This window comes from Charadrius vociferus, unplaced genomic scaffold (assembly GCF_000708025.1).
Source record: "Charadrius vociferus isolate BGI_N301 unplaced genomic scaffold, ASM70802v2 scaffold843, whole genome shotgun sequence".
NCBI lineage: Eukaryota > Metazoa > Chordata > Aves > Charadriiformes > Charadriidae > Charadrius > Charadrius vociferus.
This window is the reverse complement of record NW_009647430.1, coordinates 195912-208010: the sequence shown is the minus strand read 5'-3', so window position 1 is coordinate 208010 and position 12099 is coordinate 195912. Positions and strand designations below refer to the sequence as shown.

Genomic DNA, 12099 nt, shown 5'->3' with positions numbered 1-12099 from the left:
GGTGGCACGGGGCCACGTGAACCGGCCCGGGGAGGTCCTCACTGCCCGTGGCGGTTCCCTTCGCTTTCTGCAGCACGTGGCTCTGTGCGTCAAACTGATCGCAGCCTGGTACGTCCCTGATGTCCCCAAGTCAGTTAAGAATCAGTTTCGGGACAGAAAACACAGCAACCTTCGTAAAGAACTGAGGTGGGTGATGCCCCGGAGGTGCCAGGGGCTGCTGTGCTCACAGGCGGCACAGCCCCCAGCAGGAGACCTGCCCCGCTGCAGGACCCCTCCACTCCAGAGCCCCATGACCAGGTGACCACTGGCCACCACTGGCGTGGAGAAGGTGGCACTGCGAGCTCCTGCCCTCGGGGCAGCTCCTCCACCACCTTTGCAGGGTAGCTTCTCCCCCAGCTTTCAGCCCAGCCCCTGCTACCTGGCACCTACAGCAGAAAACGTTCTTTTTAAGATGAGCCGCATTCCCCACAAACGAGGATCCATCTCCCTCTGTGCCTGTGGCCTCGCTCAGTAGCCCGGGCACCCGGCTGGTAGGCACTCAGGGCCAGTGAAACGAGTCCCACCTGAGCCAATCCAGCATTAGTGCTCACCAGAGGAAGGGTCTGCTTGGCTTTGGCTTTTCCTTCAGAAAAAGGAAAGCTCCAAGTGAAAACAAAGACCAATGTTGCCCAAACTTTCCATTTAAACTTTGTTTAAAAAAAAATATTAAGTATTTCAGCTGGAAACAGAACCAACGTAGCTGAGAGCCGTAGGCTGGGCCACCCTGGTGCTGCCGTCCTTCACGGACTGAGCCCCGCTTCGGAGGAGGGCTCAGCCTGTCCCTCTGCACCGCCACCTTGTCCCAGCTGCCACCCCGAAACCCCGGCGAGAGCAGAGGCGAGCGGGGCTCAGGAAGCACCGCGCTGCCACCGTTCAGCTTTCAGGCTCCACCTTCCCCGTGACGGAGGGATTTCCCACAAACAGGGAATTTCCACAAACAGCGTGTCATTCTTTCTCCATTTATTTTCGGCAAAAGGCCCTGTTCCCACTCGGAATATTTTCCCACACCTCCCCGTTGCCTCCCAATTCGGACAGTTCCCTTCCACAACGCCCCTCTCCTTTCTCCCCCAGCATGATGGAGTACTCCACCGAGGTGTAGCCGCCGCTCACGGGGGAGAATGAGACACACGGACTCGAGCCCCCCCTCCCCAGCCTGGCAGTGCCGTGGGCGTGGGAGGAACCACCGCGGCACCACCCGCGGAGACGGGCAACGTGTCCCAGTTGTGACCCAGCTTGGACTTGAACTGGGAAGTGACAACGTGACGGTGGCTTCGCAGGAGCAGGATGCTTTCTGACTTGCACGGCCACGAGGAAGAAGGGAGCTGCGGCAGAGCCGGGGATGGCGCCTTCCTGGCACGCTGAGTAGCTGGGGAAGAGCTCTGGCAGCAGGGACAAACCGCGGTGCAGCACCCCGCGGCCGACGGGCGAGCGCGAGGCTGCTCTGCAGGAGACGACCCGGCTTCCTCGTCAATCGTGGCCTTAACGTGCAACTCGGCACCACAGGAAAAGCCACTTACCTCCTCCCAGCTTCCCTTTCCAGCTCTTTTTTTTGCACTTTGGCCCCCTTTTTCCTCTGCCTTCAGTGACCTCCTGGCTCTTGCACTGCTGAGAAACTTGAGTCCTTCCTCTTCCACCACAGCCAGCACAATCCTCCTCTCGGCACAACTACCGCGTGGCTGCAGCTCCAACCTGCTGTTTTCACGGACGCTGGGAAAATGCAGTTGTTAGCCTGACTGTGTTTTGCCCCGGGCTCTGCGTCTGCCCTAAGCACACCCGACAGTTGCGCCTGGCTCAACTACCATGACCAAAATGGTAAATAAACCCAACACCCGCGCAGACACAAGCAGCCAAATTTCAGCTGCCGTGAGTCACTGTACTCACGCTGGTGTCATTCCTGCCTCCGCCTCTGCCATCCACATCGCCCAAAGAAATCGTCCCCCCTAAACCCTTTTTTGTCTTAATGTGGATAATCAGAAAAGGCTGGAGCTGAAGCATCTGTGCGTAGCCCGGAGCCAGGGCTGAGCGCGGGGATGGCTGGTGATAAAAGAAGTTGGCACTTCGACCATGCACAGTGGGAAAACAACTTGTTAAATGTGCGGGGGTAACAGAAATACTGAGCTACACAGAAAATCCCAAGCGATAGGGCTAGCAAGGGTTATCTCTCACTCCAAAACACGACCTGCTCGCCTAAACTCCAACCCCACCAGCCCGATATTTCTCCACCTCTTCCCTTGGGGCCCTGCAGGGCTGGCTGGGGCCGCCCCCTTCTCCTACGGCCGCAGGCAGAAGGGGAGCAGGGCTCACATCCCATGGCACGACTGGTGTCACAGCCAGCGCTGCCACACTTCTAACATACGCGCGTTCCCGACCTCTTAGCTTTGCCCTCTGCTGGGTCTACCTTTAGTGATTTGTTCACTGACTCGAAGCGGAGTTATTCATGCTCAAGGAACAAAGTCTTTGTTCACCCATGCCCAGGAATGATAACGTGCCCTCAAACACGTGACTCTTCACTCAGCGTCGAGACTGCAGAAACAGCTCTTCAATGCCCCAAAATTCCCCACACACCTTACGTCAGGCCCATGCAGCCTCGCTGAGCTCAGTTTGCAAATGTATGGGGAAAAAGCTTTTCTCTTAATTTTTCCTCATTTCAGTTAATGAGGAAGGCAGTAGCATGGGACAGGTGACCACAGCTCGGTTTCCAGCTTTCTCATGGTCCCTGTAACTCCAAGGACAAATCCACTAAAGCGTTTCAAAGCTTTAGTCTTTTTTTTCTTTATAAGAACTAGAAACTTTTAACAGGTTTGTAAGTTTAACCTCAGGCTCCACTCTTTCACCCCCTCCTCTGTCAAAAGGCAGCAGGGCCCTCCCTGTGTTCGTGGCAAGTTGTGGCGAGAAACTGAATGAAACACGGGAGCTGCAAGGGTGCCACGGCGTGAACACGTGTGTGCTCGTGTAACAGGTGTGACAGCCACCCCGCAAACTCAGATAAGCAAACATGAGCACCACAAGTCATGAACAACTATTTCATCAGGGCTGATTTGTCTTGTTCTGTAATTAAAAGCCAGACCAGTCCGAGCCCCTGTCTTGGCCAGAACATACTGCTGTACAGCAGAAATCCATGCAGTGATGCTCCTTCCCATAGCTAAACCGGTTCTCGCTGTACAAAGCGCCGTGAGCGCTGCACGTGTCTCAAGAGGCCACACCGCTTTCAGGTCGCTCGAAGGGCCAGGGCAGCCCCGGTTTAAGAGCAAAAAGCCAGCACCCACTGTGCCTCCTCGAAGAGCAGCAGCAATTGCGATTAAAGGTCTCTTACTAGGTGGCACCTCATCCTGTAGCAATATTCTCATTTCCGGGACTTGGAAGTGAACTCTGGTTTCATATTGTATCGATGGCCTTGGAACAGTCACCTGCCAGCTCTAAGTAGCTTAAATTTAATCAGCTTCAAGCTGTTAAATGCATCAAGAATTGGCTATTAGCGAGCTCACACTGCACAGTAATTTTCATTCACCTGAGAGTTCGCAGGGAGCCATTCGTGCCTCAGGAGCGCACGCTCACCTTGGGCTGGGGTGTGGTGGCAGGACGGGGTCACAAGCCCCGCTGCGGCACAGGGTCTGAAGGTGACAGCCTCAGCTCAAAAGGATTCTGACAGGGGATTCAGATGCAGAGCCGGGGAGGGCCACCTCCTTGTCCTGCTATGACAAACCCAGTGCCTGCCCGCCTGGCGGGACACAGCTCCGTCAAAGCACAGGGCAGGCTCACAGCCATTCCACCGCTGAGCCCGTCACGCTGTCAGCGTCCCCCAAGGGTGCCACCACAGGCACTCCCCAGAGACAGCAGGTCTGGAGGCACTGTGCCCCGCGGCTGAGGCCAGCCCCGGATGGCAGGCAACTCTCCTGGTGGTGATGTCCCCGAGTCAGTATTGTGGAGAAAGGCACCGGGGTTAACTCAGCTTCAAAACGTCACTCCCAAGAGCGTGGAAAGCCACTATCTCGCAGGGAGCTGAAACGAGTCGTGCTCCAGCCCTCTGGCTTGTTTTGTCCTTTTGCCACTGTGGCCAAAACTTCTTCCGCGCCTTCTCGCTTTTAACTTACCTACCCACAGGAATAACTCTGAAGGACAAGAAAGCTTTTATCAGCTCCCAATTGGCCACCAAGCCTCCTCACGCCCTTGCCATCCCCAGGATCTGGGCTTGTTCCTGGGGATCCGTTATCATCCCACAAAGCCAACTGGTCTATGCTGGCGTTCACAGCCCACACGCAGTGACCGTGGTATCGGAGAGGACCGAGCAGCCCCCCCTGAACAGAGCTGCTTAAGTAGCCGCCATGCTGAACACGCACACAGCTGCTCGCCGGAGGGCAGAGGGCCCAGGGGCCATTCCCGAGCCCCAGCCCCCCAGCAGGCCTCCCTTCATCCCCCCCCCAACAGGACAACAGCACCAGTATTTTACATAATAACCAATATGGATTCCAAGTCGCAATGTTTCTCCATGTAAACAGGCCCACAGACCTACCTGTGACCTGTACCTGTGTGTGTATTTGTACATCTATATAAAAACCACATATATACACTTCACCCAGGGTCAGCAGGCCCTACCGAGCCCGGCTGTACCGTCACCTGTTTGGATTTCTGTAAGGCCTCTGACACATTTCTTCACAACATCCTTCTCTCTTAATTGGAGAGATACAGATTTGATGGATGGATTATTCAGTGGATAAGGCATTGGCTGGATGGTCACATCCAGAGAGTAGTGGTCAGTGACTTAATGTCCAGATGGAGATTGGTGACAAGTGAGGTCCCTCAGGGGATCTGTACTGGGGCCAGTACTGTTTAATATCTTCATCAATGACATAGACAGTGGGATCAAATGCACCCTCAGCAAGTTTGCAGGTGACACCAAGCTGAGTGGTGCAGCTGACACTCCTCGGGGATGGGATGCCATCCAGAGGGACCTGGACTAGCTTGAGAAGTTGTCCCATGTGAACCTCATGAGGTTCAACAAGGCCAAGTGCAGTGCCTTGCATCTGGGTCAGGGCAACCCCTGGTATCAATACAGGCTGGGGATGAAGGGATTGAGAGCAGCCCTGCCAAACAGAACTTGGGGATACTGGTGGATGAAAAGCTGGACACGAGCCGACAATGTGTATTCTATGATTCTATGATCTTTGTTCTTCACCTCCTCCTCTGTATCAAATCCACAAGTTCATTAATGCTCTATCTTCATCTTTCCAGTGCTGCTAAAACAACTCCTTCCCCTCTGCTAACTAGCCCAGTAGTGCACTGAATGTTCCTCACCTGCCTTATCACAGTATCCCACTATTCATAACTCTCTCATACACCCCTCTGCTGTATTGCCCGAACATAACTTCCAGAATCAGCTTCCTGAGGCATCAGCCCTCAGGTACATTCCTTCCTAACAAAAACTATTCTCAAAAAAAGTAAGTATAAGCCCAGTGGAGAAGGAAACTGACGGGAGACCCCAAGAAACCCGCGGGCACTGCTGCTGGCTGCCCGGCCTCCCCTCGCCTCCCCCCATCAGTAACTCACCCTAATGAAGCCTGAGAGTATTGAGTTTACCATTGCTCAGCAAACCGGGGCCCCAAAATGCTGGCTCTGCCCCAGCCTCTCCCCAGGGCGCTGCATTGAACAAACAGCCCCAAACCTCCAGTGCAAGCCCCTGGCTGCTGCCATATTTACCAGTATTACCAGTGGTGGTGGGTGCTGGATGCGGGTCTCATCTTGCCCCAACACCTCTGTGGGCTTTTCCAGCCATGGAGAGCCAGGGGATTTCCTCCTTGGCTCCGAGAGCCTCGTGCAATGTGTGTACCTGTCTCCCCGGGGCTGCTGCACCGGCAGGCTGGGTGGGTTGCCTTCTTTTTCCTCTTCTTTTTTTTTTTTTTTTTCCTTTTCCCCTCCCCTAAAGCCTGTTTTACTTTGGGTGCTTTCAGATACAGAAAAAATGAAGGGTCGTAAAGAGTATTATCTGAAACTCTTTAGTGTAGCACAGTCAGAACTTTATTTTGTGTAGCTATACATTTTCATTGCATAAAATACTTCATCCCTGCTGTCTGGGGAGGGGGGCGGCTGGCAGGAAGCCTGTGGCCGGGGCACCGGGGGAAGCTCCGAAGGTAAATGCAGCTCTCCTCCGCTTCCCTTTCCGCGTCGATGCTGTCTCGGCTGGGGTCAGCGGGGGTTTCCCCCTCTCCCCTCAAGCCCTGCTGCTCTCCCCCATCTCTCCGGCCCCGCTCTCTCCCTCGGTGTATGCAGACCTGCGGCTCCCCTGCCGCCGTTCCGCCCTGCCCGCCTCGCTTTCCCGGTGGCCGTGCTCTGGGGGGATGCCACAGCCCAACCATCGCCTACCACCGCATGGCATCCACAGGGTCCTCTGCTGCGCCTGGAGTGCTGCAAAACCGGGGTGTCCCCAACCCCGAGACGTAGGAAATTGGGAGCGTGCTGCTGCCCGTTAACCCGTGCTCCTCCCTCCCTCGCAGGCAGCAGCCCTGACACCCGCCTGCCCTTTGGGCATCCGTCGCCATTTCTCGCCCCAGAGCAGAGGGGTCCTGGCCGGCTGTTCCTCTCCACGGGGCTGTGAAGGCATTTAGGGCTTCCCCGAGCTCTCTGGCCAGTCTGAATCTTGTTGGGGCTTCCTAATCTCCGAGTGTCAGGGTGAAATGACAGTGAAATCTATGAGTGACCCACCCGGGCAGGACCAAGCAGAGCCGGAGCATCCCCACCGGGCAGAGTCCCACGCGACCCTGGTGTAGCGTCTTCTGTCCCTTTCCCCGTGCAAAATGTGGGTGGGCTGTCCCATCTCCATTCCCTGCTCTCCTTCCATCCCCTGCCATGGAGAAACCCAGTTAATGCTTTAGTATAAATCGCTTTGCAGCTGCTCACGCTGAATTCATCACAAGCATCCCCAGCGTACCTTGACCCACAGTTTCACCCCGCGCCTGGCGCCAGGGCTGCTGTGCCAAAGGGAAGCAACGTGCTTCCATCACTGTTCGCGGCAGAGCAGTGCTGCAGAGCTGCCCCCCTTCCCGTTTCACACCAGCAGCAGAGATGTGGTTTCTCCAGGGACAAGCCCAGCCTCAGCCCCACTGTTACCCAAAACCAGGCTGCAACCGAGAGCGATGAAGCTCTGGGGCAAAGAGGCAGTCAAGAGAGATTTTTATCCCTCCTGGCCCCGACAGTTACGCTGATATGTTTACAGTCACGCAGAATCACCGCAACGTGACATTCTTGTTATTCCCACATCGGCCCCAGAGGACACACCACCCGTGCCAGGAACTCTGCGGGTGTTTGGGGACGGAGGAGCCCGACCCCACTCCTGGGCTCTGCTTCGCCGTTTGCTCCCGGTTCCCGTTTGTACCGCCGCGATTTACCGGCAGGGTGCGGAGTGTCCTCCCTGGTGCCCCTCTTCCCGTGGGGCTGTTGCGGTGGCACTGCCGCAACCATCTCTGTACACCATCCCCACGCTCCCCACTTTGCCCCCGCGCACGGCACGTTGTGCAGCTATGCCTCTCCCCGGGCACAGGCGCGGGGCAGCGACACGCTGAGCCTCTTAACGCGAGGGGAGCGCTGCGCCCACTTGGCTTAGCTCAACGCTGCGGGAGCTCACGAGATAGGAAGCCCGTGTTGCTATAAATAAACCGCCCCACTGTTTAATTAGCAATTTCTATGAGCACGTCAGGCTGGAAGCAGCACTGCAGCCAAGACAGGGTGTTGATAGCACGTGGGGTTTCCTGCCGAGCCCCCTCAGATGCAGCCGCGGGGGCAGCTCACCGTGGTTTCATGCCCTGTGGTTGAGCTATGACCATGGCTCGTTTCCCCTCACTGGCCTCTGGTTTGAGCCGAAGCCACGTTTTTAACGTCCTGCAGCCCCCGGTTGGTCATTAATCACATCCCACCCGTAAATTCACGGTCGGGAAAGCCAGGCTGGGAATTGGCACCGCGCGGGGAGGGCAGGTGACACAGTAGGTACTAAGACATGGCTGGGACATGGCTTTGGCTTTACCCTGGAGCGGCACCTGCCACCCCCCAACCCCAATCGCTGCAGGGAGCAATGGGGACCACCGGGACGCTCCCTGTGCCAGCCCAGCCCGGAGCAGCCAGCGCTCACGGAGCCCTTTCTGATCTATTCCAGGCCCAGCCCGCCCTGCGGCAGTGGCAGGTGGACTTTGTCCCCCCGGAAGACGCCGCGCCACGGGGGCCCTCCTGCCGCGGGTGGCCCGCTGGTGATGCCGGCAGCTCTCCCGCACATCGCCTGAGCGCACCATGGCAGGTAGGCTGCAAAATCAAAACTTTCTCCTGTTTTCAGCTGGGCAGGACCCCTCGCTGACGGGCATGGCTGCAGGTCCTGCTCGCAGCTCCGGCGCTGCCTTGCAGGGTGGGCGAGGGTCTGTCCCAGCCCCAAAAACCAGCTCAGCCTGTTGCAAAACAGCCGCAAGCACTGCTTGGTGCCAGACCCCCACGGCGGAGCTTGTTTTTCCGGGGAAGTCGGGATAGCTACAGCGGCATCCTGCCCAGCCCGGGGCTGGAGTAGCTTTCCCAGTTGAAACCCCCCTTCCCGCTGTGCCCCCAGCCCTTTGCCTCGTGCCCCCCGAAATCCTCGTCCCAGCTGCCAACGAGACGCTGGAGCTGGCGCTGGGGAGCCAGATAGCGCTGAACTGCACCGTGCGCTGGGCGGCCACCGAGCGCTGCGAGCCCATCCCCGCCTGGACCAAAGACGGGCAATGGTTGGGCAGTGAGAGCAGCCAGGACACCGCCTGGTAAGGAGCCTTCCCTGGGACATATCCATCCGTCTGTCTGTCTGTCGTGGTGGGTGGCCACATGGCTCAACCCACAGTGGCCCTATCTCCCCCCCAGGTTTGGCCAAAATGCCTCGGAGCGGCTTCTCGCCAGCGTCCTGCAGCTCAACCTCACGCACGATGCAGACTTTGGGGTGTTTGCCTGCTGGGTCAGCAACGCCACTGCCACCTTCACCCTGCGGCGAGTGGGTAGGGACACGCCGGGGACGGAGAAGGGACACCTCCAGGGAGGACCTGCTTGCATGGGGCAGGAATGGCAGCCCCGTGGGGGCTATCGCTGCCTCCCCAGGGCAGCATATCACAGCACAAACCTACACCAAACCCAGAAAACCCGGGCCAGGGGTCACCGGCCATGCTCACCGTGCCCTTCCCTGTCCTTGCAGAGGCGGCAGGGCATGTGCCTGCGGTGCTGGCGGCCCTCCTGGTCCTGGTGCTCCTTGTTCTTCTGGCCGGGCTCTATGTCCGATGCCGCCTGAACATTCTCCTCTGGTACCGGAACCGCTATGGCGAGCTGGAGATCAACGGTGAGCCTCCGGGAAAGGGCATGGAGGTGATGCTCTCTTTGGGAAAAGCCTCCCCCAGGTTGGGAGCACAGCACACAGACCCCCCATGGCGTTCCAACCCCCCCTTTCCCCATGGCTCTCTCCAGATGGGAAGCTGTACGACGCCTACGTCTCCCACGCCAGCGCCCCGGATGACCGAAAGTTTGTTCACTTCATCATGAAGCCACAGCTGGAGAACCGCTACGGTTACAAGCTCTTCCTGGACGAGCAAACCATCCTGCCCAACTCAGGTAGGAGCCGTCCCCATGTGGGGTCGGGCAGAGGCGCGACACCAGCGCCCGGGGGCTTGAAATCCCTTTGCCTGCAGAGCCCTCAGCCGACCTGATCATGAACGTGAGCCGGTGCCGGCGTCTCATCGTGGTCCTCTCCGTCGCGTACCTGGAGCAAGACTGGTGCAACAGCAGCTTCAGGTAGGAGCGGTCCTGCCTGCCTCCCGGGGGAGAGGAGCCAGCGGGTCCTTTGCCCTCCTGCCACACGCCTGTCTCGCAGGGAAGGGCTTTGGAGGCTGCTGGAGCTTTCCAAGAAACCCATCTTCATCGTCTTCCCGGGAATATCCCCCCCCCAGCCATCAGCCTGCTGAAGCAGCACCGGAGCGTGGTGACCTTGCTGGTGTGGCGAGCCGGATCCATGGTGAGAGCTGAGCTGGAGCCCCCCCCGCCTGCACCCCCATTTCCACCCCCAGCGCCCCGTTTTGTGTCAGCCTCCCTGTCATGCTCCAGGGCTGCTCCCTGTGCTTCAGCGCTCCTAAAAAGCAGGTTAGGGCACTCGTCTTTTAGCGGCAATTTTGAAAAAAAACAACTGAAGCAGCCCCAGGTCTGGGTGCTCGCTCCCCAGACTTGCACAGCCGGTTCGCGACAATTTTAAAAAAAAACACCTGAGGCAGCCCCAGGTCTGGGTGCTCGCTCCCCAGACTTGCACAGCCGGGAGCCCCGTGCGGCTCGGGGGTCTCCCCTGGCCGAGGCGCCGGGGTGAAGCCTCAGCTCTCAGAGCGAAGCTTTGGCCCGTGGGTGCTGTGGCCATTTCAGGGCCAGGCTGGGAGCCGGAGCCCTCGGCAGCGTTTCAGCAGGTTGGGCCGGTTTCTCCACCGGCGCGCGGGCACGCTGCCATGCCGAGAGCACAGCCCTTGCCTTGGCTGAGCTCCCAGTGCCGGGAGGAGTGAGCCGAGCCCTACAAAGCCTTCCCCAGCCCCATGCGGGGCCGGGCTTGGCTTTGTGGTGGTCCTGACGTGGCTCATCTCCTCCCTGACCCATGCAGACCCCATCATCGGACTTCTGGAAGGAGCTGTGCCTGGCCCTGCCCCGCAAAGTGTCCTTCCAGGGGACCATGGGTGACCCGCAGACCCAGCTGCAGGAGGACAAAGACCCCATGCTGATCCTGCACAGCAGCTACCTGGACAGCGGTGGAGACCTCCACCCGGATGGGGACCTCGGTACAGGTCCTTGTCCTCTGCTTCTTCTCCTGGGGGGAACAGATGTGCACTGGAGGTCACCTTTGGGCTTTGCTTCACCCTCCCGTGGCAAGCGGGCTGGGTTTAACCCCTTCCCCACTGCCAAAAACCCGTCTCCCCACTCCTTCCAGGCCTCCGAGGATGCATTTTTGGAAGCCCCAAGCCTCCCCGCATCGCTGGCCCTGGCACTCCCGTGGCTTTGGCTGCTGGCGCGATGGATGACACACAGCTGAGGGACGGCCAGAGAACTGAGCTCGACATCTCAGACCTGGGTTCGCGCAACTATGGCGCCCGCACAGACTTCTACTGCCTGGTGACAGAGGATGACATCTGAGTGGGCCCACAGGCCAGCAAAGGCAGCGTCCCCCTGCCCCGCGGGGCCGCATGGACGCAGATCACGGCCAGAGGAGCCTGGGCTTTATGACGGGACCAAAGCCCAGGTCTCGGTGGGAAAGACAGGAGCTGGCTCCTTTGGCAGCTCTCTCTGTGGTGGAAAACCATCACCAGGGGACACTCCTGCCTGTCATGCCTGGGCACCCTCGGGTGCTGGGACCCCCTCCCTCGCCATGGATGATGCCATTACTTTTCCTGCCTGGTGGACAAGTGTTGGGATGGATGATGCTCTCCAAGAAGCAACATGCCCCACTCCCAGTGGCCCAGGGGCTGGGAAATGCCCAACAGGAGCGACTGCAGCACTCTCTCACCCATGGAAACCCCCGTGGCAATAAAATGCTGCTGCTTCAAGTGGGTCTCAACCATCTGTGGGGATGAGGGTACCACCGGCGGGTCTCTCCCCACCATGGCCAAAGGGGCAGGCAGCGCAGTGCTGTGTCCCATCCCTGTGCCGCATCCTGTCCCCGTGCCGATGTACCCACCACGCTGGCTCGGCGCAACGCCCAGACATGGCGAGGAGGGTGGCACCACGGGGTGAGCTCACCCACACGCCGGCGTCCCACGGGGTGCTTTCCTCCTCTCCCGCATGCCGGCTGAGCTGGGGACAAGCGGGAATCGTTCAAGGCCTTTATTTCAGGGATACACAGGGCTCAGGGAGTTTGTACACGGAGAGCTGGGGAGACAAACGCACCATGACACGCTAGCCCAGACCGCGCTGGGTGCCGGCACACCGGGGGGGCTGCACCAGCCCTGGACGCATCCCCTCCTGGCAACGCCGCCCGGTCTCCCCCGCCCTGCCACCCCCCATACCTACTCTACCTCATTTCCCAAACGGGCTGTGCGATGCCCCCCA

The 12099-nt window shown here is 58.8% G+C and overlaps 2 protein-coding genes across 2 annotated transcripts in view; both read left to right on the top strand.

Moving 5' to 3' along the window:
- Positions 1-1138, top strand: part of ANO9 (anoctamin 9) — a 13271-nt gene extending 12133 nt beyond the window's left edge. Inside the window, exons 21-22 of the mRNA XM_009880576.1 lie at positions 74-186; positions 1111-1138. Of these exons, the coding sequence (XP_009878878.1) occupies positions 74-186; positions 1111-1138 (141 nt within the window). The remainder of the gene's footprint in view (positions 1-73; positions 187-1110) is intronic.
- A 7172-nt stretch (positions 1139-8310) lies between these two features.
- On the top strand, positions 8311-11187 carry SIGIRR (single immunoglobulin and toll-interleukin 1 receptor (TIR) domain). The gene is given in 10 exon segments (XM_009880575.1): positions 8311-8317; positions 8618-8804; positions 8902-9032; positions 9227-9367; positions 9493-9636; positions 9714-9816; positions 9896-9951; positions 9954-10036; positions 10661-10835; positions 10985-11187. Coding segments are annotated over 10 exon segments (1230 nt in total).
- The last annotated feature ends 912 nt before the right edge of the window (positions 11188-12099 follow it).